This window comes from Podarcis liolepis, assembly GCF_965112155.1.
Source record: "Podarcis liolepis genome assembly, chromosome: 9".
NCBI classification, from domain to species: domain Eukaryota; kingdom Metazoa; phylum Chordata; class Lepidosauria; order Squamata; family Lacertidae; genus Podarcis; species Podarcis liolepis.
This window is the reverse complement of record NC_139564.1, coordinates 32,720,960-32,746,408: the sequence shown is the minus strand read 5'-3', so window position 1 is coordinate 32,746,408 and position 25,449 is coordinate 32,720,960. Positions and strand designations below refer to the sequence as shown.

Below are 25,449 nucleotides of genomic sequence, written 5' to 3'. Positions count from 1 at the left end.
TCCAAATAAAAACTAAAATAAACAACGAAAAGCAGGAAACTCTTAAACTTATATAGGATGCTCTATCAAGGTTCATCACTTGATAAACTTGATACTTTATGGATTGCAGGTGAAAAAATGAAACTCTTCCACTGAAAAGCAATAGGATGAAGATTCCCTTCCTTCAACAGGAGCTTTCTGGCTATTTTGGAAGGCATGATTGGATGTAGTGGAGAAACTATTAGGCTTTCAAAAAGGCATTGTTTAAACATTTTATATTGAATTTTAAATGAACAAAATACATGATGATACTAACTGCCTAGAATCCAATGAATTCAGTTCTATGAGGACAACACTATTAACAACAGTCCTCCATCCCACATGGTAGCAAGTTTTGAAAGTAAGGGGAGTTTTAAAAGGAGTTTGCGATATGGTGTGAGGATCAGTTGCTCAAACAAAGAGAAAAGATCCCACTGAACTTCTTGCAGAACTGTAAACTGCAGTTTGGATTTCAGTACTATGCGGTAAGCTACTAGAATAGTAAAACTGAAAGTAGACTCTGTTCTTTATGTATTGGAATACAAAGTATGAAGCGAACTGAGATACTGTTTCTTCTTTAGTGTGGCTTTACTTTACATTTTAAAAAAGAAAGAGAATGCCTATTTTCTTGAAGTGTTACTTTTTGCAACATCCTACAGCTAGTGTTGACATCACAGTAGCCAAAGCCATATGGAGAATCTGTTGTTTAGGTGATTTGTGGGATGGAGGTGTTGGGATCAAAGTAAAATGTGTTTTCATAACCCACAGCTGAATTAATACATGCAAATCATGTATTTGCAGAAGCAGAGACATCAATAAATCAAGTTGTCAGTGGATGTTATTGTTGTGTCCAGTTGTAGTCTCCCACCCCCCTCCACACACACCTCATGGAAAGCACTTTGATCCTGGAAAGGCCAGATCTAGAAAGTGCTTTTTCCAGTTTCCCTCTTTCTCCTCCATCCTACCTCAAACTGTGCCAGTTGGTCTCTGGTCTACAATCTATGTAGCAGGGTTTTGGGGGTATGAGTGCAGGGGCCTGAGAAAGGAAATTAGCAAAAAAAAAAAAAAAATCCTTCCCCCTCCAGAAGAGGAGAGCCAGGGAAGGATGTAACCCATAATGTCTGATCTGAGCAAAATAAAACAGGAGGAGATCCATGATCTCCATTTTCTTTTAAAAAAAAAAAAATACCAATGCAGGAGAAAAAGAATCAGAGCATTGGGAATAGAAGGTGTGAAACCATTCCTCCAGATGTTTGCTTAAAGGTAAATGTAAAGGTACCCCTGACCATTAGGTCCAGTTGCGGACGACTCTGGGGTTGTGTGCTCATCTCGCTCACTCTATTGGCCGAGGGAGCCGGCGTTTGTCTGCAGACAGCTTCCGGGTCATGTGGCCAGCATGACTAAGCCGCTTCTGGCGAGCCAGAGCAGTGCACGGAAACGCTGTTTACCTTCCCGCTGCAGTGATACCTATTTATCTACTTGCACTTTGACACGCTTTCGAACTGCTAGGTGGGCAGGAGCTGGGACCGAACAATGGGAGCTCACACCATCGTGGGGATTCGAACCGCCAACCTTCTGATCGGCAAGCCCTAGGCTCTGTGGTTTAGACCATAGTGCCACCCGCGTCTCTCGATATTTGCTTACTAAAGCTCATATTGTGCCCCCTGGAATGACACAGGTTCCATGTCTTTTCCCCATTGGGGAATTGGCAGCTTGTAGGGGGCATTATATTGAGAAAACAACACAAGTTCTAAAAGCTGATGTAGCCCTGAACAACGAAGTCTCTTCTGCCATGTCAAAGACTGACAGTAATTATGGCATAAGCATTTAAGGATTACCGTTCACCTTGTCTGATGAAATGGACTCTACTTCATGAAAACTTGTGCTGTAATTAATTTAGCAGTTTTTAGAGTACCGCAAGACCCTGTTGTTTATGTTGCAACAGATTAACAGCTATCTTGCTGGAAACTGCACCTTTGAACTGATTTACCACCCTGGCTGCTTTTAAGGTTTAAAAAACAAGAGGCACTCACAAATAAATAGCACAGAGGCTTTGATCCAGTCTCTGTACAACTTTCCTTGTGACCACTTTTATCCTCATCTAGTCCAGCTGCTGTTGTAAAGCTAAGTCATTGTGAAGACTCATTCCAAACAAACCACAAGCTGTAACCAAGGTTTGTTTTATGGCTTACCTCTCTTAATTTGTCTTGGGGAGACAAACCATGATCTTGGGTTTGGATGGGATGGTTTAGTTTACGGAAGCACAGTGGCAGCAGGACAAGAGGAAGAGCAACATGGTTTGCTCTTCTTTCTGGAAGACTCACTTGTGCTAAGTTATGGTTTTGCTGAGTGTTATGTGCAAACTGGACAACTATTTACTGTTGGGGAAGCCACCTATAAAGCAGTGACCAAATCAAGCTTTATATCTATCTATCTATCTATTCACACAATTTCATTACAGCAGTGTCATGACAATGCTGAATATCCCTTTCCAGGGGGCACTATCAATTAAAAACCAATTTAAACACTCATTAGAGTATGCAGTTATTAAACTAACAGACTGTAGGCCTACTTGATCAGATCCTGGGACAACAATTCCTGAACTCACTTAATCCTCTGGAATTTAACAAAGTTAGCATGTAATCCAAGGGTGAAGACTATGACTCTACAAATATTGTTGAAGTCACATCATCCCTGAGCACTGGGCATGCAGGCTGGAGCTGATGGCAGCTGTTATAAAACAATCATAGAATCATAGAATCATAGAATCATAGAGATGGAATAGACCACAAGGGCCATCGAGTCCAACCCCCTGCCAAGCAGGAAACACCATCAGAGCACTCCTGACATATGGTTGTCAAGCCTCTGCTTAAAGACCTCCAAAGAAGGAGACTCCACCACACTCCTTGGCAGCAAATTCCACTGTCGAACAGCTCTTACTGTCAGGAAGTTCTTCCTAATGTTTAGGTGGAATCTTCTTTCTTGTAGTTTGGATCCATTGCTCCGTGTCCGCTTCTCTGGAGCAGCATAAAACAACCTTTCTCCCTCCTCTATATGACATCCTTTTATATACCGTATTTTTCGCACCATAGGATGCACCAGGCAATAGGACGCACCTTGTTTTAGAGGGGGGATAACAAGAAAAAAAATTTCTCCCCCTCTCTGCCCAGCGCCCCTTCAGCAAAGCGGCAGGAGGCGCTGCGCAGAGAGGGGGAGAATTTTCCCCCTCTTGTTTTCCCGCTCTAAAACAAGGTGCCGTTTAAGGTGCGTTCAGGCAGCTACCTTGGAAGCCTGGAGAGCGAGAGGGGTCGGTGTGCACTGACCCCTCTCGCTCTCCAGGCTTCAGGTTCCTTTCGACCTGCTCTTTGGGGCTGGCGGGGGGAAGCCCACCACCAGCCCCAAAGAGCAGGTCAGGGAGCAGCAGAAAGGCGCAGCGGAGAGGCTCCTGCCATAGCCGCGTGTCACCTCTCCAGCTGGGAGAGGGTAGTGGGGGGCTTCTTTTGCCCCGCACGCGCTCTCCTGGCTGGAGAGGTGACGCACGCCTATAGAGGCTCCTGCCATAGCTGCGCGTCACCTCTCCAGCCGGGAGAGGGTCGCGGGGCTATGGCGTCTTTGCTCCATAGGACGCACACACATTTCCCCTTCATTTTTGAAGGGGGAAAAGTGCATCCTATAGAGCGAAAAATACGGTATTTGAACATGGCTATCATATCACCCCTTAACCTCCTCTTCTCTAGGCTAAACATGCCCAGCTCCCTTAACCGTTCCTCATAAGGCATCGTTTCCAGGCCTTTGACCATTTTGGTTGCCCTCCTCTGAACACGTTCCAGTTTGTCAGTGTCCTTCTTGAACTGTGGTGCCCAGAACTGGACACAGTACTCCAGGTGAGGTCTGACCAGAGCAGAATACAGTGGCACTATTACTTCCCTTGATCTAGATGCTATACTTGCTTGCTTAGAGTTGAAAGACAGACAATAATCCCAACAAGACACTCCCTTGACATGATGGGATGAAGATAATGTTAAAATGATCATGTGGACAAACAGCAGGGTCAGTATTACTTGAAGAGATGGGGGTAGAGTTAGCATTTTCTATAAAGAAACACACTGAATTGTGAATCACTCAAAACAGCCAGAAAAGGTGTGTAGCCTCAGAATTATCTGCTTGCTGAGACAAAGGTATCTATTAGGGACAATATTATCCAGTCCATGTGGGAACTGCTGTATGGTTCAGAGAATGATTAAAAAGCTTCTGGAGACCAGCCTGACCATATGGATGGGGCCTGATTGTATGGGTCTTTCCAATGAAAATTGGTATCATGGAAGAAGAGAGGGGCTGAAAGTCTCATGTAGTTGAACCCGGCCCACAAGGTTAGGGCATTTAAACATTCTGCCAGTCTGCAAGAGCTGCTTTTAAATAAACAGCTCCCCCAAAACTGGGAGAACCCTAAAGATTCAGAAACTCTATGAATCCTGACAGTGTGAAACAGTATCTGATTTATTAAGAGAGAGAGAGAGAATTTATTATTTAGTTAAAAACCAGCATACTCTATTTAATACTATAAGTACCAACAGGGATAAAATAAAGTAAAACAAAAAGGTAAGTAAGTAAAACTGAAGGCCTAATAATTTAAAAGAGAGATAGGAAGTCTATATATATCCAGTAGGTGAGAGTGACTGATTTTATAGGCTGATGCGCAAAATTTTGTGACTAATATTGTAATCTCTGGTTTTCCATCTTCTAGAAGTAAACTAGACAATTCCAAATTAGAACTTCTGGACATTCTTCTAAGTAATGTGGCAATAATCTTTCTACGAGCATCCTCGTAGTAGGGGCAGAGTAAAATGATATGGTCTTAATTACGTGAATGTTCTTAATTACTTATGTGGTCTTAATTAATTACACGAATCACCAGTATTTGTATAAATCTGTTTAAAGACAAGTACAAGCTACACATGTGTTTTCATCTTACATGTTTTTGCTGTGAACCCCCCTGAGATATTCAGATGAAGGGTGGTAAACAAATCAAATAAATAAAACAAATAAAAGTAAATGTAAGATATGGTGGAAATGTTAGTTTCAATTAGTGATGCTGCCAAAAGGTCATATATGGGGAAAGGGAGTTGGGAATCAGTTCTCCCAGTTTTGGACATCTAATGCCAATAACAACCCAAGCCAATACCCCACCACCACCTGAAGTTTGCACTTAGCTCGTAATGGGCTTGGCTGTCATCATTTAAGCCAATAACTGCTGCCCATTTCTTTCTCTAACCAAGCTTACCAAATAATGCAGGGAAGGAATTGCATCTGAGTCTCCATGTTGGCCTTAATGGCTAATGCACTACAGCCACCAGGAAGCAAAGGAGATGTAATTGCCTCTGTATCTTTAGTAGAAGTGTAATGGATGCACCTGGCCATGTCTGCACACCCATCCTGCAATGCTATGCAGGTTTGGTTTGGAAAGGGAAGAGACAAGAGCAAAGGCTGTCTGGGTAGGGGTTAGTGGCAGAGAACTTCTTGGGTCCTGATGGTAATGAAGTCCAAATTAAGGTGTTTTAGTGAAATCCAGATTGAACTAAGTCTGGGGAAGCTTGCACATTGCTAACTACAACCACATGAAATGTAATACTTAGTGTCTTCAATATATCACTTTGCTTTTCATCAGTTAATGAATGATTACCGTATATATGTAAGCATCTGCACAAAAATCTTTGAATAAGAAATATTATTACAAATATAGTTTGAGAATGTCAATTCACAATAAAACAATTAACCAGTATTTCCTTACAATTGCAAGCAATAGATGTCAATGGTATGCATTTTGAATATTATCACTATCTCAAAACCAACTCGGTTCCAGGAAACATGATGTTTACCATTCATTTAGTTGCTGCATGTATACATAGGCAACAACTGCTAAATACTGGAATGTTTTGGCAGTCAGAGCCATACACACGCACAAAAAGCAATTTGGTTTTACTAAACCAATGAAGGATGCATAAAGGGATTCACACAACAAATGGAGTTGAAGTATGCACATTTAAATCCATTTAGACCAATGGGAATAAACTGGCATTCATCTAAGGATTTTGATTTACCTTTATCATCATAACCATCATAACAAACACCACCACCCCTGCAGATCTTGGGGATTCATGGAGAAGAGATTCTGAGACATAAGCTGTTGTAAGAAAAGTCCCTTCTGAGTCTAATCAATATTGATTTTTTTCCTCGAGTAATAACACACTTCTGCTGGGATTTTATTTTCCTTTTTGCTTGGTCTCTGAGGACTCACTGTTTGCCTGTGGCTTCCATATAAGTAAAAATGCTCTTTGGAATCTTGATTAAACGGCCTAAATTTAACTGCCTAAATTTATCTATATAAAAATATGATGCATGTTCATCTGTTGTAATCTCCTTCACTGCTTCATTAGTTTGGCCATCAATGGGATGATACTGAACAGTTATTTATATTAACAAACAAACAAACACCTGTATTTAAATTCTTCCAGTTTTTGAAATTTAGCAGTTCAGAGTACAACAATGCCTCTTTTTTTTTTCCTTTCTGACCGTTTCTAAATCACCTCATAAAAAAATTATTATGCCGTTTTTAAAACTCTTAATTCACCATACAACGAAAGTTAGCCAATATCCTGCTGAATTAATTCCTTTCCACAAAATTTAAGAGAGCTTTTTTCCACTCCAAACTTCAAGTGGAAGAATATGACCAGCCTCAAAGGTGGGGTCAGACCTAAATGTCTCACTTTTCAGCAGGCAAAGAAATGTGCCTGCACGAATATCTGTCTGAACCTGTATTATTATCCTTACTTTACAGTTGGGGAAATAGAGTCAGAGAGGTTATGTGGAAAGAAGGATTGCCATGTGGTTAAAGCAGGAGATATGAAGACAATATATCTGAGCTATTTCTGGCTTTGTCTTGAGGTTGGGGGAGGAAATCATCACTAAACCTCTCTGTCCATGATTCCCCCATCTGTAAAATGAGAATAATAATGCTTACCTATCTCACAGAGGATCTGCTGGCCTTAAATCACTATTCTTTTATAATCCACTTTGAGATCCACAAATGGCAAGGCCTAGAGAGGCGGAAAGCATAACGGTTATTACAAGAGTTCACATCAAAAATAAAGAATTCTAGCTCACACTATATTGAAGCTTTTTACAGTATCCTCATTATGGTTCACCAAAAGAGAATCAAGAGGATAGCTTTATGTTTATCCCTTGGGTCTGATGCCCTTTTTTTTGCTTCATTTCTTCTTATTAAATCATTAGCAAAGTTAAATAAAATTGCTACCATATTTGCACAACAAACTAGGTCCTGTAATATGTGTCTAGAGGGACAAGGGATTAACAATCAGTTACACAGAAGAAGCAGGAGGAGAAAAGGCTTTTAAAATCTGTTCAGGGGTTTTCTACCTTAACACATTTATTCCAAGAAGAGTTCGGATATTTTTAAGGCACAAATCACAGTATGGTATATAAAGCAGTTTCTATCCCAAAAGGTGATGGATTTTAAGAGCTACACAGAGAGGACAGGATGTAATATAATACAGCAACCACCAAAAAACATAGCAAATGTATTTATAGCAATGTGTGCATTTATTTCTATGCATGTGAGGGTCTGTAAAAAGGCAATGACAATATGGATAGGAGAAAACTAATGAATCCCATAATCAACAGGGAAATGGGAAACCCTACTTTTTATTTAAATGCTTGTATATAGTGATCTGCCAGATTAAAGCTCCATCCCTAGGTACTTACTGGATGTAAGCTTCATTGAACATAGTAGCTGTTCAGATGTTCGGCCATGGCTCCATAAACCACGGTTTATGATGCATGACCACATGCCATGGCAGTATATTCCTCACTTTCTTTGATACAGAAATCCTGGCTTGCTTTGGACCAGAGTCACCCATTGCATCTGAATCAGGAAACTCTCATTTAATGTTGTAAAACAAATCAGAATAAGAAACCAAGATCTGATCTTCAGCAGGTCCTGCATGCAGCTTGTTCACAACCTGTGGTCCAGAGCTGTGATGCTTCACAAATAGACATTTAAATGTCTGGAAAAATAGCCATAGGGATTATTTGATGGAAATTGGCAGGAGAAAAATGCAGCCCTGCTTATGGTAAATGGCAGCTTGTGGCTGTCCTCATCTCAGTATGTTAGATCAGGGAAAGGCAGAAGATTCTTCCTGCCTTTGTAGAGTTTTCATACAGCCCATGTTCTAAGCACAGCATGTACAAAAATCAGCTGCTGCAGCTCAAGGGAGTCTGTGACTCACAATTAAGTATTTATTCCTGTTCAGATCTGACAGTGCAGTGATGGAGTATTTGGGTCATCCTTTGGGGGCTCATGGCTGATACTAGCAGGAAAGAACATTGCAACCATCTCTTCCAAACACTGAAGCAGACAACTTGCTACTTGTGCAGAGCCAGCAGCCGACAAGCAGCAGAGAAAGGCTGCTTCAAACCATATTTAAGATCAAATAAAGAGCAGATTTCTTTTTTGAAAATGTTGAAAATGTACAATGGTAAAAGGAAAAGGTAAGCTCCTTTGTACATTCAGGAGTCCCAGGGGACTTGTACCCAGGCTAGGGAGAAACATATTCAATTGTGAATCCAGGGGAAGGACTTTTGAAGAAATCTCAGTGTACTGAAACCCCAAGGATTTTGCAACAAATGGCAAAAGCCCCGTATCCCATAGCCAATGTCCATTTAAAGTGGGGTCATAATTTCCTCTGAGAAGGCAGTTCTGCTGGTCACACAAGGAGCTCTCTCTTTCTGCTCTCCACACCCTGGCATTTTCCTTATATGGCAAACCTGGGCATGAACATTTCATTTTTGGCAGACACGCTGTCTGTAGTGTTGTGTGGGGGGTTGTTTTTTAACATCTGAGCTTTTAAAGCATCACACAGCATTATGGAGGCCTCCACTTCAGTTCATGGCACCTAGGAGAGATCTTGCTTCAGTTCAAATAAGTCCCAGAACTGTCTTAAATAGCCCACTTTGGTTCAGGATTTGTCAGAATCCAATGCACTCCAGATCCCATCCCAAAACAGATCAGGGCAAAGATAGGGAGTGAGTGATGTAACTTGGAAGACGTAACCTCTACTTCACAAAACACTAGAAGCAGCAGCCATTCCACAAATTCACTCTTCATTTCTCTTCAAAAGCAGCACAAAGGAAAGCAGTCCAGCCATTTTAAAAGCATTCTGTAGCCAGACACAACAAGACAAGACAAGACCACCCTTTAAGAGAGCATGCAAAAATGTGGAAATGTTTATAACAATAGAGGAATTTTGTCAGCTAAAGGAGCACAGTTCCAAATGTTCAAAAAAGAAGGAAAAAAAAGAAGACATTTTACTATCATGTGTTACGAACACCAGAAGCTGCCTTACAGCGAGGCAGATCATTGGTTCATTTAGTTCAATATTGTCTACACTGACTGGCAGTGAGTCTAGGATTTCAAGCAAGAGTCACTCCCAGTTGTACCTGGAGACTGAACCTAGGAAGCATGTTCTATCACTGAGCTATTGACCTACATGATGCAAGTGGACAGCCAAATTTTCTTGAATGCCAGCGGTGGTCTCTATAGAATAGATTTCTGGGACAACTGATTTCTATTTTTTAAAAAAGATTCAGGAGCTGATGTCACCGTTATTTCAAAAAAGACATACAAAGGATCTCCTGAGATCTGCATATGGCAGGGATTGTTTTATAGAGACAAGAGAATATTCTAAATTGTCTTGGATGCTTTAACGTACAAACAAACTGCATAGAAGAGCAGCTTGTGTATACTATGTAAGTGATATGAAGTCAAAACCTGGATAATCTCAATTGTGGAGCAATGGCAGAATGGGACTGCGCAAAACAGTGGGATAAATTTAAGGAGGGTTTGGACACCCTGGTCTAATAAAAAGAAATCCTATGGACATTTTAAGACCTGACACCAAACCATACAGCATGCAAACAGCTTGCAGAACACCCATTCCCTTACTCCACAAGGTGGAAATGGACCTGGAAAGGATGGAGGAACATGGCATAATTAAGGAAATCAAGCCTACCTTGTGGTGTGCACCAAAGTTCCTAGTCATCGGGGAAGAGGTGGAAAAAAGAAGAAGATCTGTATTGATCTTTAAAAGCTGAATGAAGACGCACTCTAATAAAAAAAAATGTACTTCCAACACTAGTATCTTTCCCAAAAGTGACAGGAATAAAAATATTTGTCAATTTGGATACCTCAAGTGATTTCTGGCAAATACCTTTGACAAACCAGAGTGCTAAATTGATTATATTCATCACACTCTTTTTGAAGGCTTGCCATTTGGAACAACAAACGCTTCCAAAAATTTTCAAAGAAAGGTGGCAAAAGTCCTTAAGAGATTTAAAAGGAGCAATTGCCCCATGGATGGGATCCTAATACATGGCACATCAATGGAAGACTATGACAAAATCCTGGCAATTGTTTAGAATTAGATGCATGAATCCTAGCTAGGAGAAACACGTTATTTTGCAAGATGAAAGAAGAGTCTATACAGAAGCTGTGCTTACAGGTACCATATAGGGTAGGCTAGTTTTGAACATCTATCCTTTTAAGAGATTTCTGCAACCATCTCTTCTCTGCATAGATTCAGCAGACAGAACCCCTGGATGGTCAAAAGAGGTGAAAAGGAATAGGGGAATCATATTCCATCTTTGAGATGTTTAGCTTGAGTGGCAAACAGGTGGGCTCAACCAATTAGATGAGCACCATGTGGCCAGAAAGGAACTCTTGGCACCTTGTGGGGAGCTAGCAAATGAGGTCAAAAAGGTGTTAATTAAAAGGAGATTGCTCGGGCTATTCTCTGGCATATCAAAGGAGCTCTCATATCAAAGGAGGTCATTTATTTGAAAGTGTCAAGAAATACATGCATTTACAACAGCACTGACTCATAAAACCTTTCTAGGAATGGAAAACTCATTAGGCCATTATTTGCAAGCCATCTCAACAGAGGACTAGCCACCAATCTAATACTGAAATGTGTAGCATCCTAGTTTTTGAACCAGATCAGGAAATCTAAAGGAAACAACCTCCAAGTATGTTCCAGGATTTATTCAAGCAAATACTTTCAACATCATTTGGTGGGGAAGCAGGATATACATTTAAGAAACAAATAAATAAAGTCATAAAGTCTCAAAACACAAGCAGACACTTAAAAAGTCATTCTGCGCCAATCAAACACCAGTTCTTTTTTCCATCTAGCTGTTAACAGTGCTACTCAGCAGCACGGCATTATGAAATCTACTACTAAATCTGTGTCTATTGCTTCCTTTCAGTTTAGTAAACAGTCTGTCCTAAACAGACTCACTTAGTTTGCTAGTACAATTTGGACAGGGAAATACCCAATGCCTAATTTTGGGACTACAGATGATTGTTCTTAGCTACAGCAATAAGGCCAGACTGTAAGCAAAACCGAACCTTACATTTCACTACCTGAGAACAGCAAAGTACCCAAGCCAGCTAAGTTAGTTTGGCAGTTGAGACGGCAAACACCATAAACTCCCAAGGCATGGTGCACCTTGCCTGAGCTTAACACCTTCCTGAAGCTAAGCAGGTCTGGGTCTGGTCAGTGCCTGGGTGGGTGACCTCCTGGGAGCAACATGTACACCACCTTGGGTTCCATGAAGAAAGGATCCATAAATGGAAAAATAAATATAAAGGTAATAAAGTGAAATATTAAAATAATGAAACAATATAATAATCAATCAATAACAAATTTCTGTGTTTCATGTCACACAAAATCAACTGCCTGAGATAGTAGCCTCACTATGGTAACATTCACACTATCAGCACCTCTCCATTATCTAACTAGAGTTCCTAGGGTTCCTTGGGGAAATCCGTAACTGTATGGTATGGATGTGACCTTTGCCTAAAGGTAGTGCTGCCTCTGTCTGTTGATACCATTTCCATCCAAATAGAAACCTCAGCATTAGTCATTATGTGCTTTACAACTAAAGCACCAAGCAATCAATGGCCCAGCACATTACTGTTTCCCAGCATGATGTCCTCTGCTATTGGGTACCTGCTTTCCAAATAGATTTTAAAATCAGCTACCCCCAACATTGCAGACAAACAGATTCCCATTAGTGTTGTGACATGGGAATGGAAAATAAAATAATACTAGCTACTTATTTCTCTCAGGACAGTAAAGCATACCATGACGAAGGGCGAGATACCTGTAAGAAGGCGATGCAGAGCCACACTTGTCTCCAAAATAAAAAATGAATGGCCAGAATCCAAAGACCTGTCCAGGCTTTCACAGGCAGAGAAGCTTTTTCCCTTTTGAACACCACTCGATGGAATGATGTGGCTCAAGGCGCATCAAAACATCTCTTCCGATTTTTTGTAAATATATGTTAGGTGCATTACTTTAGGGCATGCCAAGATGAACATTCAGAACTGCATGAGTGGCACTTGTTTGTGTACTGGAGTAACTTTCTCAATGGCCCAAAACCCCTACCCAGGGAGTGGGGGCCTGCAGTGGAGAATGAAAGGAAGTAGGATGCTATCAATGTGGATGGTTGTAAAAGAGGGTTAGATAAATTTAAGGAGGACAAGGCTATCAATGGCTTCTAGTCATAATGGCTACGCTCTACCTCCACTGGCAGAGGCAACATGACTCTGAATATCAGCTGCTGGGAATTACAGGTGGGCAGAGAACTGCGTGCTCATGTCCAGCTTATAGGCTTCCCACAGACATTTAGAACAAGATGCTTGATGAGGTGGGCCACTGGCCTCATTCAGCAGATTTGTCTTAGGTTCTTGTGCTCTTGTCATTGCAGGCTATGGAAGACTGCTGAGTACTTGAAAAATTATGTATTCTCTTTAAGACTACTTTCCCAAAATAAAAACAGATATGCTGACAACTGGTGATGCTGGAATATGTATACAATGTTGGTCCTTATAGCAACATTATTCAGTGTTTGAAAAGCAGCTAAATGTAGCAGTGAAGAGCCATTTGAAGCCTTTTCTTACCGTGACCCCTATGTGCACTGTCACAATGCTAGTTATTTAACAATACATTTCCTGCTACAGTTCAAATGAAGATCAGGAAGGAATTTCCGCTTTTGGGCTCATGCTCTGAAGACAAGGGTGAAGTTAAAAATAGGCATGTTGCCACACTTTGCAGAATTGGTTTTATATGTTTTCTGGGGAGCCCTGAAACACACACAAGCACAAAGCAAATTAGCAGAAAAATGAAGCATGATGAGGAAAGGAACGAGAAAGGCATCAAGGATGGCTGCATGATGTCAAACACCACAAGATCAGAGCTGACTATATGAATGCACTCTAACCATGAGATTCGTTGTTGTGCAGTGGTTATAGTGTAAGACTTAAGACTGGAGAGACATAAGTTCAAATTCTTGGTTCACTGAGTTACTGGCAGCATAGAGAAATACTAGATAGGGAAGGCAAAGAAGAGCCTTTAGAAATATGCAATAGGAAAACCTCTCAGGCTGTGATCCTGGATGAACTGAAATATTAAATACCAAAGAAAATTGTTAGTTTTCATCTGGTAAGGCATGAATTGTATGCGTATTGAAGAAGAAGCTATGATACACTTCAGTTTAAATGTATTCATAAATGCTAATGCATACTGGAATGTGACCTCTCCTCCGCCTCTCCCCCCATCTACCCACATATATTGAGGTGCACTGTAGATGTGGATAGATGTGCACTGTTTCATAAAATGTATTAATAAATCAATAATGCATGTGAGAAAAGACAGGGTATAAGGGTTTTTTTTTTGTTTGTTTTTTTAGGTAACTAGCCCTAGAAAGCATAAACACACACTTCACATACAGTTCTGTGGGCATGCTGGAATTAGTATATTAACAGTTTTCAATGCCTTCCACATTTCGTTTCTTCTTCTTAAAATGGATGTGAAGTATAAGCTGTTAAGGTAAGGTGCCATGTCTTAAAATATACTCCAAATATGGCTTATGTTGCCTCAACATTCTAACAAAAAGTAATTTTGAGCAGTTCTGCAGCTCTGGATTTTAATATTAATTTGTTTTTTTAACTAGCTTCCAATCTGTTGTGTTTTTTTTAATCTGCTCGTACTTGATTGTTCTATTGTTTTCACTGTGGTTCTGACATTACATGGTGTTTTACATTGATTTTTAATCCCATTATATTGATTAGTACTGTCTTCTCATTATATCGATTAGTACCAGAGAAGGAATAACCGTTGGGAGGAGCACACAGAGAAGAAACGACATTTGCACCTTTAGTAGCAAACCTGGATGCCTTCCTCTGCCCCACCTGTACTAAAAAACATGTCTCTCCCAATCAGTCTCTACAGCCACAGCAGGCACTGTAACTCCCCAATAGTTTGACTTTTTCATTGTCTCCTGTGAAAGATGGATGCCAACAACTGTGTGCTTTGTTATTAGCCACTTTGGGAATTTTTAATGTCTCTGCATATAACGTTTTGTAAGGACATTTTACATGTTCGTTAGTGATATTATTTCCCTCATCAAAAGCTCTGATTTTGAAAAAAAACAACTTTGAGAATTAATATTCTGCAGTTCAGTGGTGAAACACATGCTTTTGTAAGCAAAAGGTAACAGATCTCCTGACATCTCTAGTAGAGCTGGAAAAGACTCCTGTTTGAGAGCCACTGTCAGCACTGAGATAGTTGGTCCAAGATAGTTGGTCCTATGTTCCTCTGAGCATGTGAGCTATCCATATAACCAATACTCCTTGCCATCACCTATACCAGTGGCGTAGCGTGGGTTGTCAGCACCCGGGGCAAGGCAAGTAATTTGTGCCCCCTAACCCATGGATTTGCGCCCCCTAACCCTAACCCCCAGATGTTGCGCCCGGTGCGGCCGGCCCCCCCTGCACCCCCCCACGCTACGCCACTGACCTATACTCAAGTTTTCTAGCATTCAAGACACCTACATGGCTCTGTCTGTTATTCACCATTGGCATAGCATAGGGTTCAAACTAAGTATTTGATAAATGTACAGCATGCAGCTATTTTTACTTATTTAATCATAGGTAGCGGGGACTGAGCAATGACAAACCTAGACAGCATCTTAAAAAGCAGAGACATCACCTTGCTGACAAAGGTCCGTATACCGGTAGTTAAAGCTATGGTTTTTCCAGTAGTGATGTATAGAAGTGAGAGCTGAACCATAAAGAAGGCTGATCGGCGAAAAATTGATGCTTTTGAATTATGGTGCTGGAGGAGACTCTTGAGAGTCCCATGGACTGCAAGAAGATCAAACCGATCCATTCTGAAGGAAATCAGCCCTGAGTGCTCACTGGAACGACAGATCCTGAAGCTGAAGCTCTAGTACCTCATGAGAAGAGAAGACTCCCTGGAAAAGACCCTGATGTTGGGAAAGATTGAGAGCACAAGGAAAAGGGGATGACAGAGGACGAGATGGTTGGACGGTGTTCTTGAAGCTACCAACATGAGTTTGACCAAACTGCGGGAGGCAGTGGAAGACAGGAGTGTCTGGCGTGCTCTGGTCCATGGGGTCATGAAGAGTCGGAGACGACTAAACGACTAAACAACAACAACAAAGTGGGGGCTGAAATACTTACTGAAAAGGCTGCATATGGGAAGGGAGGATATTGCATCCTTCCTCCGTGTTATTGGAGTTAAACTCTTTACCCACCTAAACAGTTAGGAATCTTAAAAGAAAAGGACCCCACTGACATAAAGGGGAGCATTATTCTTAAGACTCCTAGCTACATGTAGGGGGTGGAGGTTCACTCTAATCATGCTGAGGTGGTGAGATATAAGCCGTACCTCCCTAGGAGCTGCTTCCCCCATAAGTGTTGACCCACCATGTCTGTAATTAAGTAAGAAAAAAACTAGGTGCTTAGCAGCGGCATGCTACATGTCTAGCAAACATCTAGTTTGTCACGTGGCTTCCAGAGTAGCTGAGAATAAAGTCCAAGAGTCACATATGAAACTCTAAAGAAAGCTGGCAATGCTCACGCTGACATGTACAATGATTTATAAGCTGTGTAAAAATCAAATGAGAGCTGTGAGCATCAGCTCTCAGGGTTGTGCAATAAAACAATGATTGCAGTAATTGCTGTTTTCTCCCCCTTTGCAACAAACATCCTTGCTTTCATCTATATAAATATATAAATACAACAGATCATTTCATCTCTATTCAGTGTACCAGCGGTTTTGTCCATACTCAAGAGGTCAAAAAATAGGGGGGGGGGGAGCACATCCAAAAGCTATCTTGCCCACAGCAGGAATAAAACCCTGTCCTTCATCTTGTTGCATGTAAGTGCATGTGTAATATTGCTGCCCAAATCAACTCAAATCCATTTTGGTGACACTGATACAAACATAAGCAGGGATGCAAAAGGCACTGATGGACATAGCACTAACCATTCAGAGCTTTTTATCCATCAAAATGACTTTGATGCTGATGCTGTTACCTCCACCATCAAAATGGGGCAGATGGCTCATCTAAATGCAAATAGGTCACTTTTTCTGTCAGAGCATATTTGTGGATACTGGACCAGCAATCAAGTGAATTTGCTAAAAAGGGTTATGAACCAAATTCTGCAGACAGACAGACAGACTGTTTCGTCAATTCCAGCACAGAATACGTCCTAGCAGTCTAGATGAGTCTGGTAGTCTAGGTTATTCAGGCAATCTAGTAGAATTCTGATAACAAGACAAAAAGTCCTCTTTATGTTAGCCTTTTTGTAAGAACTACTGGTACATTCTGGGGCTACAATCTAATCTACACTTACCTGAAACTAAGCATCACCAAACTTGCTACTGAGTTAATATTCATTGGTCTATGCTGTTCATATGCATTCATTTCAAACACTTAATACCACTGATTTCCCTTAGGAGAGCTCTTGACAATTAAGCAAGCATTTAATGTTTAGAATATAAGTGTGTGTGTGTGTGTGTGTGTGTGTGTGTGAATACACACACACACAGTCATACCTCTGGTTGCGGTCACTTCATGTTGTGGATTTTCGGGTTGCGAACGCAGCAAACCCGGAAGTGTATACTTCTGGGTTTCGCCCCGCGAGCATGCCAGAAGCAATCTGCGCACTTCACACATGCACAGAAGTGCTCTATTGCGCTTTGCGCATGCGCACTAGCAGACTCTACTTATGGACTTTTTGGGGTGCGAATGGCACCCCAAAATGGGTCGCATTCATAAGTAGAGGTACCACTGTATGTATGTGTGTGCATATATATATATATATATATATATATATATATATATATATATATGTATATGAATGAGACAAATCTGATCCTGATATTCCAGATGCAGCATAAAATGTTAGGTTTTTTGTGGTCAGTAGTGTGAAGTAATGTACTTCAACCTATTCCTAAATTTTCAACACCTGGGGGATGGAAAAAGTTGTGTAAAGAAATACATAAACAATTATCCTGACCATGCTACACATTCCATAAAGTACACCACAAACTCAACAGTATATCGCAAATAATTACTGCACACTGATACATTACTGTACATTTGTATTTGAAATGTAGCCTCTGATGTTGATTATCTTGTGACAGCTATCCCATGCTTTCAGCACTGATTATTCAGTGCCACTGTTGTGGTGACTTCTTTAAGCACATATTAGCACATATTCAAGATCTCTCTAACTAGCGGCAACGTTTAACTAATTGCCAAGCTTGCATATAACTGCTCAAAATACCTGTTAAAAGAAAAGCTTAAAGAAACTTTCTAGAAGTGAGATACATGTGACTGCAATTAACTTGGAGTGCAATCTTATGAATATCTATTCAGACTTAAGTCCCACTAAGTTTGATGGGGCTTACTCTCAGATAGGTGGGTATAGGATTGAAATCAAAATGTATTAGCATAGCTTTTCTACATCTTCATGTAGCATCATCCCTACCCTTTTCCTAAATGCAGATCTTCCACCCTATTCCCCCAATGTAAACAACACAGGTGATATGCAACCAACCTTCACCACATCCTCCTCATGTTCCCAGATCCTACAATCCCATGTCCTACCATCTCAGCAGTCTGTCCAGCAGGGGTGAGGCATCTCATTTTTCTGCCTGAGGTAAAACAAGAACGTGCTGCTGCACCACTTCTGCAGCCTCCCTTACCTGGATTGCAATGCCTGTGAAACAGTGATGACGTGGGGGGGGGGGACACAAGCCCTCATTACTTATAAAGCTGTTGCTATTAATAATATTATTGACTTGGCTCACAAAATTGACTCAGAGTGACTTACAACACAGTATGAACATGAAAACAAACAAATAAAAACTTTAAAAAATCATGCATATAAATAAAAGACAGGTTTTGCAGGACCTGCCCATTAAAATTGGCCACAAATACTCAAAAACATGTACTAAATTGTGTTCGGGGTTCCTGCTTGTGACCCATGACACACATTGCAGCTACTAATCACCCTCTTCAACTTCTGCCAGTTATGAAGCCACCATCCTACCGTATTCTTCTTTATAAATCCTCCAATTGGGGCTACGTGGTGACCGCCTTACATTTCTATGTATATAGGGCTACATATACAGCTTGTACAATAAACATGTCATCATCTCTGCTTTATTTATTTTATGCCATTTATTAAATATAGATTATTTCAGTCAAAGCACACAAATATTTGCCACAAGGATGCAGAAGAATGTTGAGATACCAATGAAACCAGTATTTCTTTAGTCTCCATTGGCATGGGCAGCTGAAAAAAAGGCCCTCCAGCTATTCCATCTAGTCAGTCTAAGATGGTGATCCGGAAGGGTCCAACCAGGGCCAACAGTATGCTGATGTGGTTAACTAGCTGACTCAAGGGAGCTAATAGAGGAAAGAAGGCTTCCTTCAGAAAATGGAACTCATGTCCAAATGAGAAAATGTATACAAATTTTGGCCAAAAAAAAAAAAAAATGTAAGCAGTCAATGAGGGAAAAGAAAGAAAGAAAGAAAGAAAGAAATCTAAATACATTAAAGCAGGAAATTGGCTAAGGATGTGGTTGGACCTTTGGATGAGAAGGCAGTTGAAAGAGGAAAGGTTAACTCACATCCCTGCCCCGCCAACTGCTCCACTCTGTCACATAGGAGTGAGACCACCTATCAGCAATAACTCATGGAAAGTGTCCTTGCCCTTGTCACATTCAAAAGAAGCAACCCAAAGGGGTACCATTCCCTTCAGAGTTGATCCTCTGGACCTGGGTTGTCAGTGGGTGTTCTCCAAATAGACTTGTATCCTGGAAATCACCTACAGCAATGGAAGTTCTTCCTCTTCGTGTGTAGGGCTAGCTCGCCAAACCATCTGATTACTCCACCAAACTGTTCTCCAGATGCAGTAGAAAAGTTCAGGAAAAGCTAACATTTATAGCCATCTCCTGTCCAGCCATAGTCCTGCTACTGTTACCTATATTCTTAAAGTAAACCCCACTGCATTTTACAATGGAAATGTGATGTTTTCCTTGCAGCACTAAGTTTGCCACTCAGTAGCAGTGAAAATATATCCCAAAGGGTTAGCTGAATAATATATGCACATCAAAAGAAGAATCTCTCATTTTTTCCTATATTTTGCTGGATATTGGCATGGATCCAACATACCATTGCAGTCGTGCCAGAGAAGATCGAAACATACCCTCCAACATTTCTCTGATCTCTCCCCTTCCCCACAAGCACACACACATCTGGCCACATAAAAATCCTCCCCCAGGCAATCTTAAGCATCAATAGACTTTCAGGTGCAGCTTTGCAGGGATACACGGACTACAGTGCTATTAAAGCCCAATTTCAAACCTAATGTGATAAAAGTCTTAACAAATCAATTCTCACCCTATTCAATTATCAACTTAAAATACAATTTCTGAAATAAACATAAACACTTGGGGGGAATGAAATGAAAAAGCAGAGAGTAGATCTACATATTTGGGGGAAACATGTTGTTCACTCCTCCAAGAACAGTAACCAATTTAAAATGCAACTGGTACTGATGGTGTCAGTGATTTCAATGCATTTTAAAAATCCCTGCGTATGGAAAGTTAACATGGCAAGGAGAATGTTTTAGCAAATCCTTCTGTCTGGCACTCAAGTTTTATTCATGCTGCAAGTTCCTTTTTTCTTCTTTTAATCTGCAGGAAACATCAACCCTGTTCAGGCATGGTGCCTGAAGGACGTATGTGCCAGCCCTTCTTGCAATGCTCCTGCCTGACCTTCCCATACAGTGGTATCTCGGGTTACAGGCGCTTCAGGTTACAGATGCTTCAGGTTACAGACTCCGCTAACCCAGAAATAATACCTTGGGTTAAGAACTTTGCTTCAGGATGAGAACAGAAATCGTGCGGTTGCAACGTGGCAGCAGCGGGAGGCCCCATTAGCTAAAGTGGTACCTCAGGTTAAGAGCAGTTTCAGGTTAAGAACAGACCTCCGGAACAAATTAAGTTCTTAACCAGAGGTACCATTGTACCATGAAGAAGTTTGAAGGCTCCCATACTCAACACAGGAAGGTCTCTGGCAGGGATGCTGCAGGTGGGACCTGCATGCACCCTTTTCTTAAAGGTACAAAATGAGTTCACATATCCACAATGATGCTTTCCATCCATGCTGGCTGTTATTTATTACAGCACAGATCTTCAGATAACAGCATTATCATAATCCAGCCAGTGTTTCCTTAGACTTCTGCACATTTGAGTTACCCGTCCCTATTTTCTTCTTCTTTTTTTGTGTCACTTCTTTATCCGCTTTGGTCTTTGATTTTGTGTTCAAAAGCAAAGCAATTATATCGTGTTTTGAAGTGCTATCCTATCAAATTTCAGCCCGTCCTTCTAATTTATCAAGATTATAGAGTACTTAATTGCATTCCGCAAAAGATTTGCAATCCTTTCCAAGCTTGTATTGTTTAAATATGTGATTAGCATACTCTTCACTGCAATGTCTAAGTCACTGATGAGTCATATTATGCCTGAAATAGGCCACTTGTTATCCTCTTCATCGCTGACACTAGGCCATCATAACAACAATTAGTGTGCTTTGTTACCGCAAGCTATATTTCTGAGCTCTTGTTTTATTTAACTACAAAAAGGTACTGACACAATGACTTTGATATGGAATTGGGCAAACTTAATGCTGTAGATTTCTGTGCCCCACACAGGTAGGCCTAACAAAATGTTTACTGCCTCCTGGGTTTCAGATGGCAAAAGGGGCCAGGCAGTTCTGAATCTTTGTTAAAGGACAGGCTACTACAAATATAAACAACTCAATTCTTTTTATAATTTATTATTTAAAGGCAGTTTACATAAAAGAAATCAATTCATTTTGCTTCTTGTAAAATCACAAATGAGGGAAAGAGGCTACTGAGTACCAAGAAGAAAAGGAAAACATAGCCACCTGGCATATTTAAGCCATTTAATGTACATTCTGTCCAAGCTAAATTCTGCTAAATACATTAAATTCCGTACTAAATTAAGAAATGATGGGCCAAATATCTCTGCAGCACCTGCCATGTGCAGGCTGTAGCTAGCTAAGTCTCTGTGTTCGCTTGGGAAACTTGACAGGCTAAAACTGTGGTAAAATATTTATTAAATTTATATCTTACCCTTCCACTCAAAGGAATGCAGGAAGAGGCCCATCCCTCCCTCCCTTACCTGGTATTTGTTGTTTAACAATAATGATGCAATTGCTAATCACAAAATTAATGCAACACAAGGTGCTTGGTATTTAAAAATTTTGCCTGAGGGCAACTTTCACCTTTGGCCAGCTTTGCATGGGACACTTGCTAACTATGGCTTGGGGGACAGACACAGAGTAGGCATATAGCCTCTCCTCTCTTTTTCTGATCCATGCAGATAATCTGTAGATGGGACCACTGTCTCCACCCTGCTCATCATACGGTCAATCTGATGACTGAGGTGGGGACAATTAGCATCTCCATTAGAATCCCCAAGTGCTGTGTCTACTTTGACTTTTTGTGTCTGTTTCTGCCCAAATTGGTATGTTCTGGGTGGGTGGGTGAAAAAAGGTGCTTGGAGTGCCAGATCAGAGCCAGGAATTAACCACATCCAATGCAATGTATATTTTTTGTGTGTGTTTTTTTGTTTTTGTTTGTTTTTTTAAATTTTTTTATTTATTAAGGATTTTCTTGTTTTACAGAAGTAAGTGTAATGCCTCGTATTTTTCCCATGTAACATTTTTACAAATCTGTTTCATTTGTTGAGACATTAGGGGGAGAAGAAGAAAAAAGGGGGTGGAGGGAGAGAAGATGGGTGGGGTCGGGTGGCGATGTTTCTATTATGCTTAATGTATGTAGAGTTTGGTGTCAGTGTTGCTTGTGTTGTTCTCTTGTGTTCCTTTGGTGGTGAGAGAGGTTGGGGTTGGCCTAGGGTGTATGCTATGTGAAGTTGTCAGTTGGTTCAGAACATGGCAGCTGGAGTGCTAACTCATTCAACGCTTGGGAGTCCCCTATTACAACAGCTGAACTGGCTTCTGGACCACTTCTGGGGACATGTTGAGGTGCTGAATAGTCGTAGTAATAGTAGTTATTAATTAAATTTGTATAATGCCATTAATCAAAAGATCATCAGGGTGGTTCACAATAGAAAAACATAAAATGAGAATACAAAAATACACAATGCAACAAAAACAAAAACAAACCAATAACCCCCCCTCCCAAAAACACATTCAAACAGTCCCTCTTGCCTTTTAATTAGATTCTGTTTTAGTTCCTAATGTATTCCAGATAGATTGATTAAAAATGTTTTGCTGTAGAATCACAGAAATGGAGGGAATCTAGTAGCCCTCCCAGTCCATCTCATTGCAAGATGAAGGAAATCCAGAGCTAGAGCATTCCCAGCAAATGTCTGCACAGTCTTCATTTGAATTTTCCTTTCAAGAGAGCCCACCACTTCCCTCAGTAATCTGCTTCCATCATTGAACTTCTCTTACCATTTCTCCTAGTACTCAACTGAAAACCATCCTCCTGTAAATTCAATCCACTGAATCTAGTCCTTTCCCCTGAGGCAGCAGCAAAAAAACCCATTTGACTTCACCTAGGTATAACAGCCTTTCAGGTATTTGAAGATTGATATCTGTTGAAGCTGGATGGACAGATCCTGAAGCTGAGGCTCCAATACTTTGGCCACCTCGTGAGAAGAGAAGACTCCCTGGAAGAGACCCTGATGTTTGGAAAGATGGAGGGCACAAGGAGAAGGGGGACGACAGAGGACGAGATGGTTGGACAGTGTTCTCGAAGCTACCAACATGAGTTGAGTCTGACCAAACTGCAGGAGGGAGTGGAAGACAGGAGTGCCTGGTGTGCTCTGGTCCATGGGGTCACGAAGAGTCAGACATGACTAAACAACTAAACAAAAATCTGTTGCAGTTAGCAGAGAGAGGCATGGCCATACACCTGACCTTCCCACAGCAGGGTTTCTACAGCTTAGCAGGAGGGAGAGAGAAATGGGTGCAGTGGTGGGTTTATTGAGAGTGCTGGATCGGCTTGGCTGATGTGCCCACACAGTACAGACTTCTCCACCACCTCACTCCAGCAAGCTGCTGCTGCGTAGTCAACTTTGCCTTTCTCTCTCCCCACCCCTCACCTCTCCTGGTCTTCTCTTCTTCATGCTAAACCTATGCAGTTCCTTCCATTTCCCCCTCACAGAAACCAAGTTGCTTTGAGAATTTTCTGCTTTAAAATAAATCAAAACGCCAGTTCAAATATGCAAATATGTTTGCCAAGAAACTGCAATGTGTGTGAATATTTAATTCCAATTATGGGAAGCAGTTGCTCATGATACAAGCCAGGTGGGTGGATAGGGCACAAAATGTATCTTTGGTTGTGACAATGTCCCTGAACGTACCCCAGATCTAAAATACATTTAACTCAGGCACAATCGCCTGCATAACATGCTCATCACAACAGCCCACATGTCAGTCATGAGAGTGAGGCTTTAATGTGGATCAGAAGCAAGCCACAGAGTAGAAAATGCATGGTAGATGAATGACAAATGTAATGCATGTTAAACCTAACAACTTTGTTACATTGAAGACTAAGGTCCTGTCTTATTCATGCTCTTCATTATATAATGTAGCACTTAACTATTTTCGTTCTTACTAAAATAGCGTTGGCAGTCATTTAGATAGATAAGCTTCATTTTCTCCTTTTTAGTTTTGACACTACATACATCCTTTCCCATTTTTCTCTACGGGTACATAAATTAAATACACACTTATGGCAAAGTGAATGTTATTTTCATTTGTGCTTTTAACCCCACAGAGAAATCTTCTGCTTCACATTTTGAGAAGGCTGCTCTCAATCACTATGCCTCAAATATTATTGTGTGTTCCCCACCACTACCTTCCTGCAGATGAGCAGTGGCATAGCACTATATGATTTACTGCAGAACATTATTAACCAAAACTAACACAAGTATTTTATATGATGATTACATAGGAAACTGACTTTTACATGGTTAGACTATTTGCCGATTTGGCTGAGCATTGGTTAATGCAGTCTTTGCCAAACTGGTGCCCTGCTGCATTTTTTGTCTAGAACTCCCATCAGCTCCAAGAAGCCCAACTGGCTGAGCTGAGGGAGGTTTTAGTCCAAATCATCTGTGGGCACCAGTGTGACAAAGCCTGGCCTAATTTGACTGGCAGCAGCTTTTCAGGTTCTTCCAGAGATCTTTCACATTAATTGCTGCCTGATCCTTAAAAACAAAAACAAAAGGAATTCCAGGAATTTAACCTATGCAAAGCACATGTTCTACCACTATGATAACATCCCTTGCTAATTAAGTTTGTGTAACTATTATCTTTGGTATAAAAATGAAATCTAGTTTTGAATAACAGAAACCAGGGGAAGAAGGTTGGGATTCAGATTTAGGACAACTAAATCTCTTTGATTACAAATCATAACCCATTCACAGTATTTTTTTCTCTCAACCGATTTGTCCAATGCAAGCTTGTATTCCTATGCATGCATAAACAGGGGCCTCTCCAAGAGCTAGTTTAATTCTCTGCTCTTCATACGGTTGCTTCTTCTGCAGGACGAAGGTAGTTGAAAGGAAGTCTTCTTAAATGAAGGTGGATGTTTTGGAACCAGGGACCTTAAGATATTAGTGGCAGAGTATTAGGAAAAACATAACAAATTAAACAAATTAAAAATATGATAGCTAGAAAATATTGCTGAGAGATAAATTAACTACTAACAGCTGGGTTTCCTCCCTATCATACAGATCCAAAAACAAGAAAAACATTGCAACAGGAAGCTCTACTGTACACCTCCTTGAGATCAACGGATTTCATACTTCATGGAAGGTATTCCAAGCAGAAAGGACAAATAAAGATGGTATTTATGGGGTTGGGGAATGCTCAGTAAGAATCAGTAATGTTAATGCTTAAAAATTTCTAGCT

General features: G+C 40.8%; 1 protein-coding gene and 1 long non-coding RNA gene across 10 annotated transcripts in view; both read right to left on the bottom strand.

Annotated features, from left to right (window-relative positions):
• PCDH10 (protocadherin 10) overlaps positions 1–25,449 on the bottom strand; it is a 55,916-nt gene that overhangs the window by 5,645 nt on the left and 24,822 nt on the right. For 2 of the 9 annotated variants that reach the window (XM_083519893.1, XM_083519897.1), the window contains 2 exons: positions 10,104–10,125; positions 7,037–7,112 (listed from right to left, as the gene is read on the bottom strand). The exons of 2 other annotated variants lie outside the window; for them this stretch is intronic. In XM_083519893.1, coding sequence (XP_083376019.1) covers positions 7,070–7,112; positions 10,104–10,125 — 65 coding nt within the window. In that variant the 3' untranslated portion in view covers positions 7,037–7,069. Of the gene's footprint in view, positions 1–7,036; positions 7,113–10,103; positions 10,126–23,964; positions 25,143–25,449 lie in introns of those variants that run through there. 5 more of the 9 variants (XM_083519894.1, XM_083519898.1, XM_083519895.1 and 2 more) reach the window with 3 other exon arrangements.
• Positions 14,569–15,153, bottom strand: LOC310714690. The gene is made up of 2 exons (XR_014529977.1): positions 14,952–15,153; positions 14,569–14,795 (listed from the first exon to the last, which is right to left on the bottom strand). It is a non-coding gene; the product is annotated as an uncharacterized lncRNA (long non-coding RNA).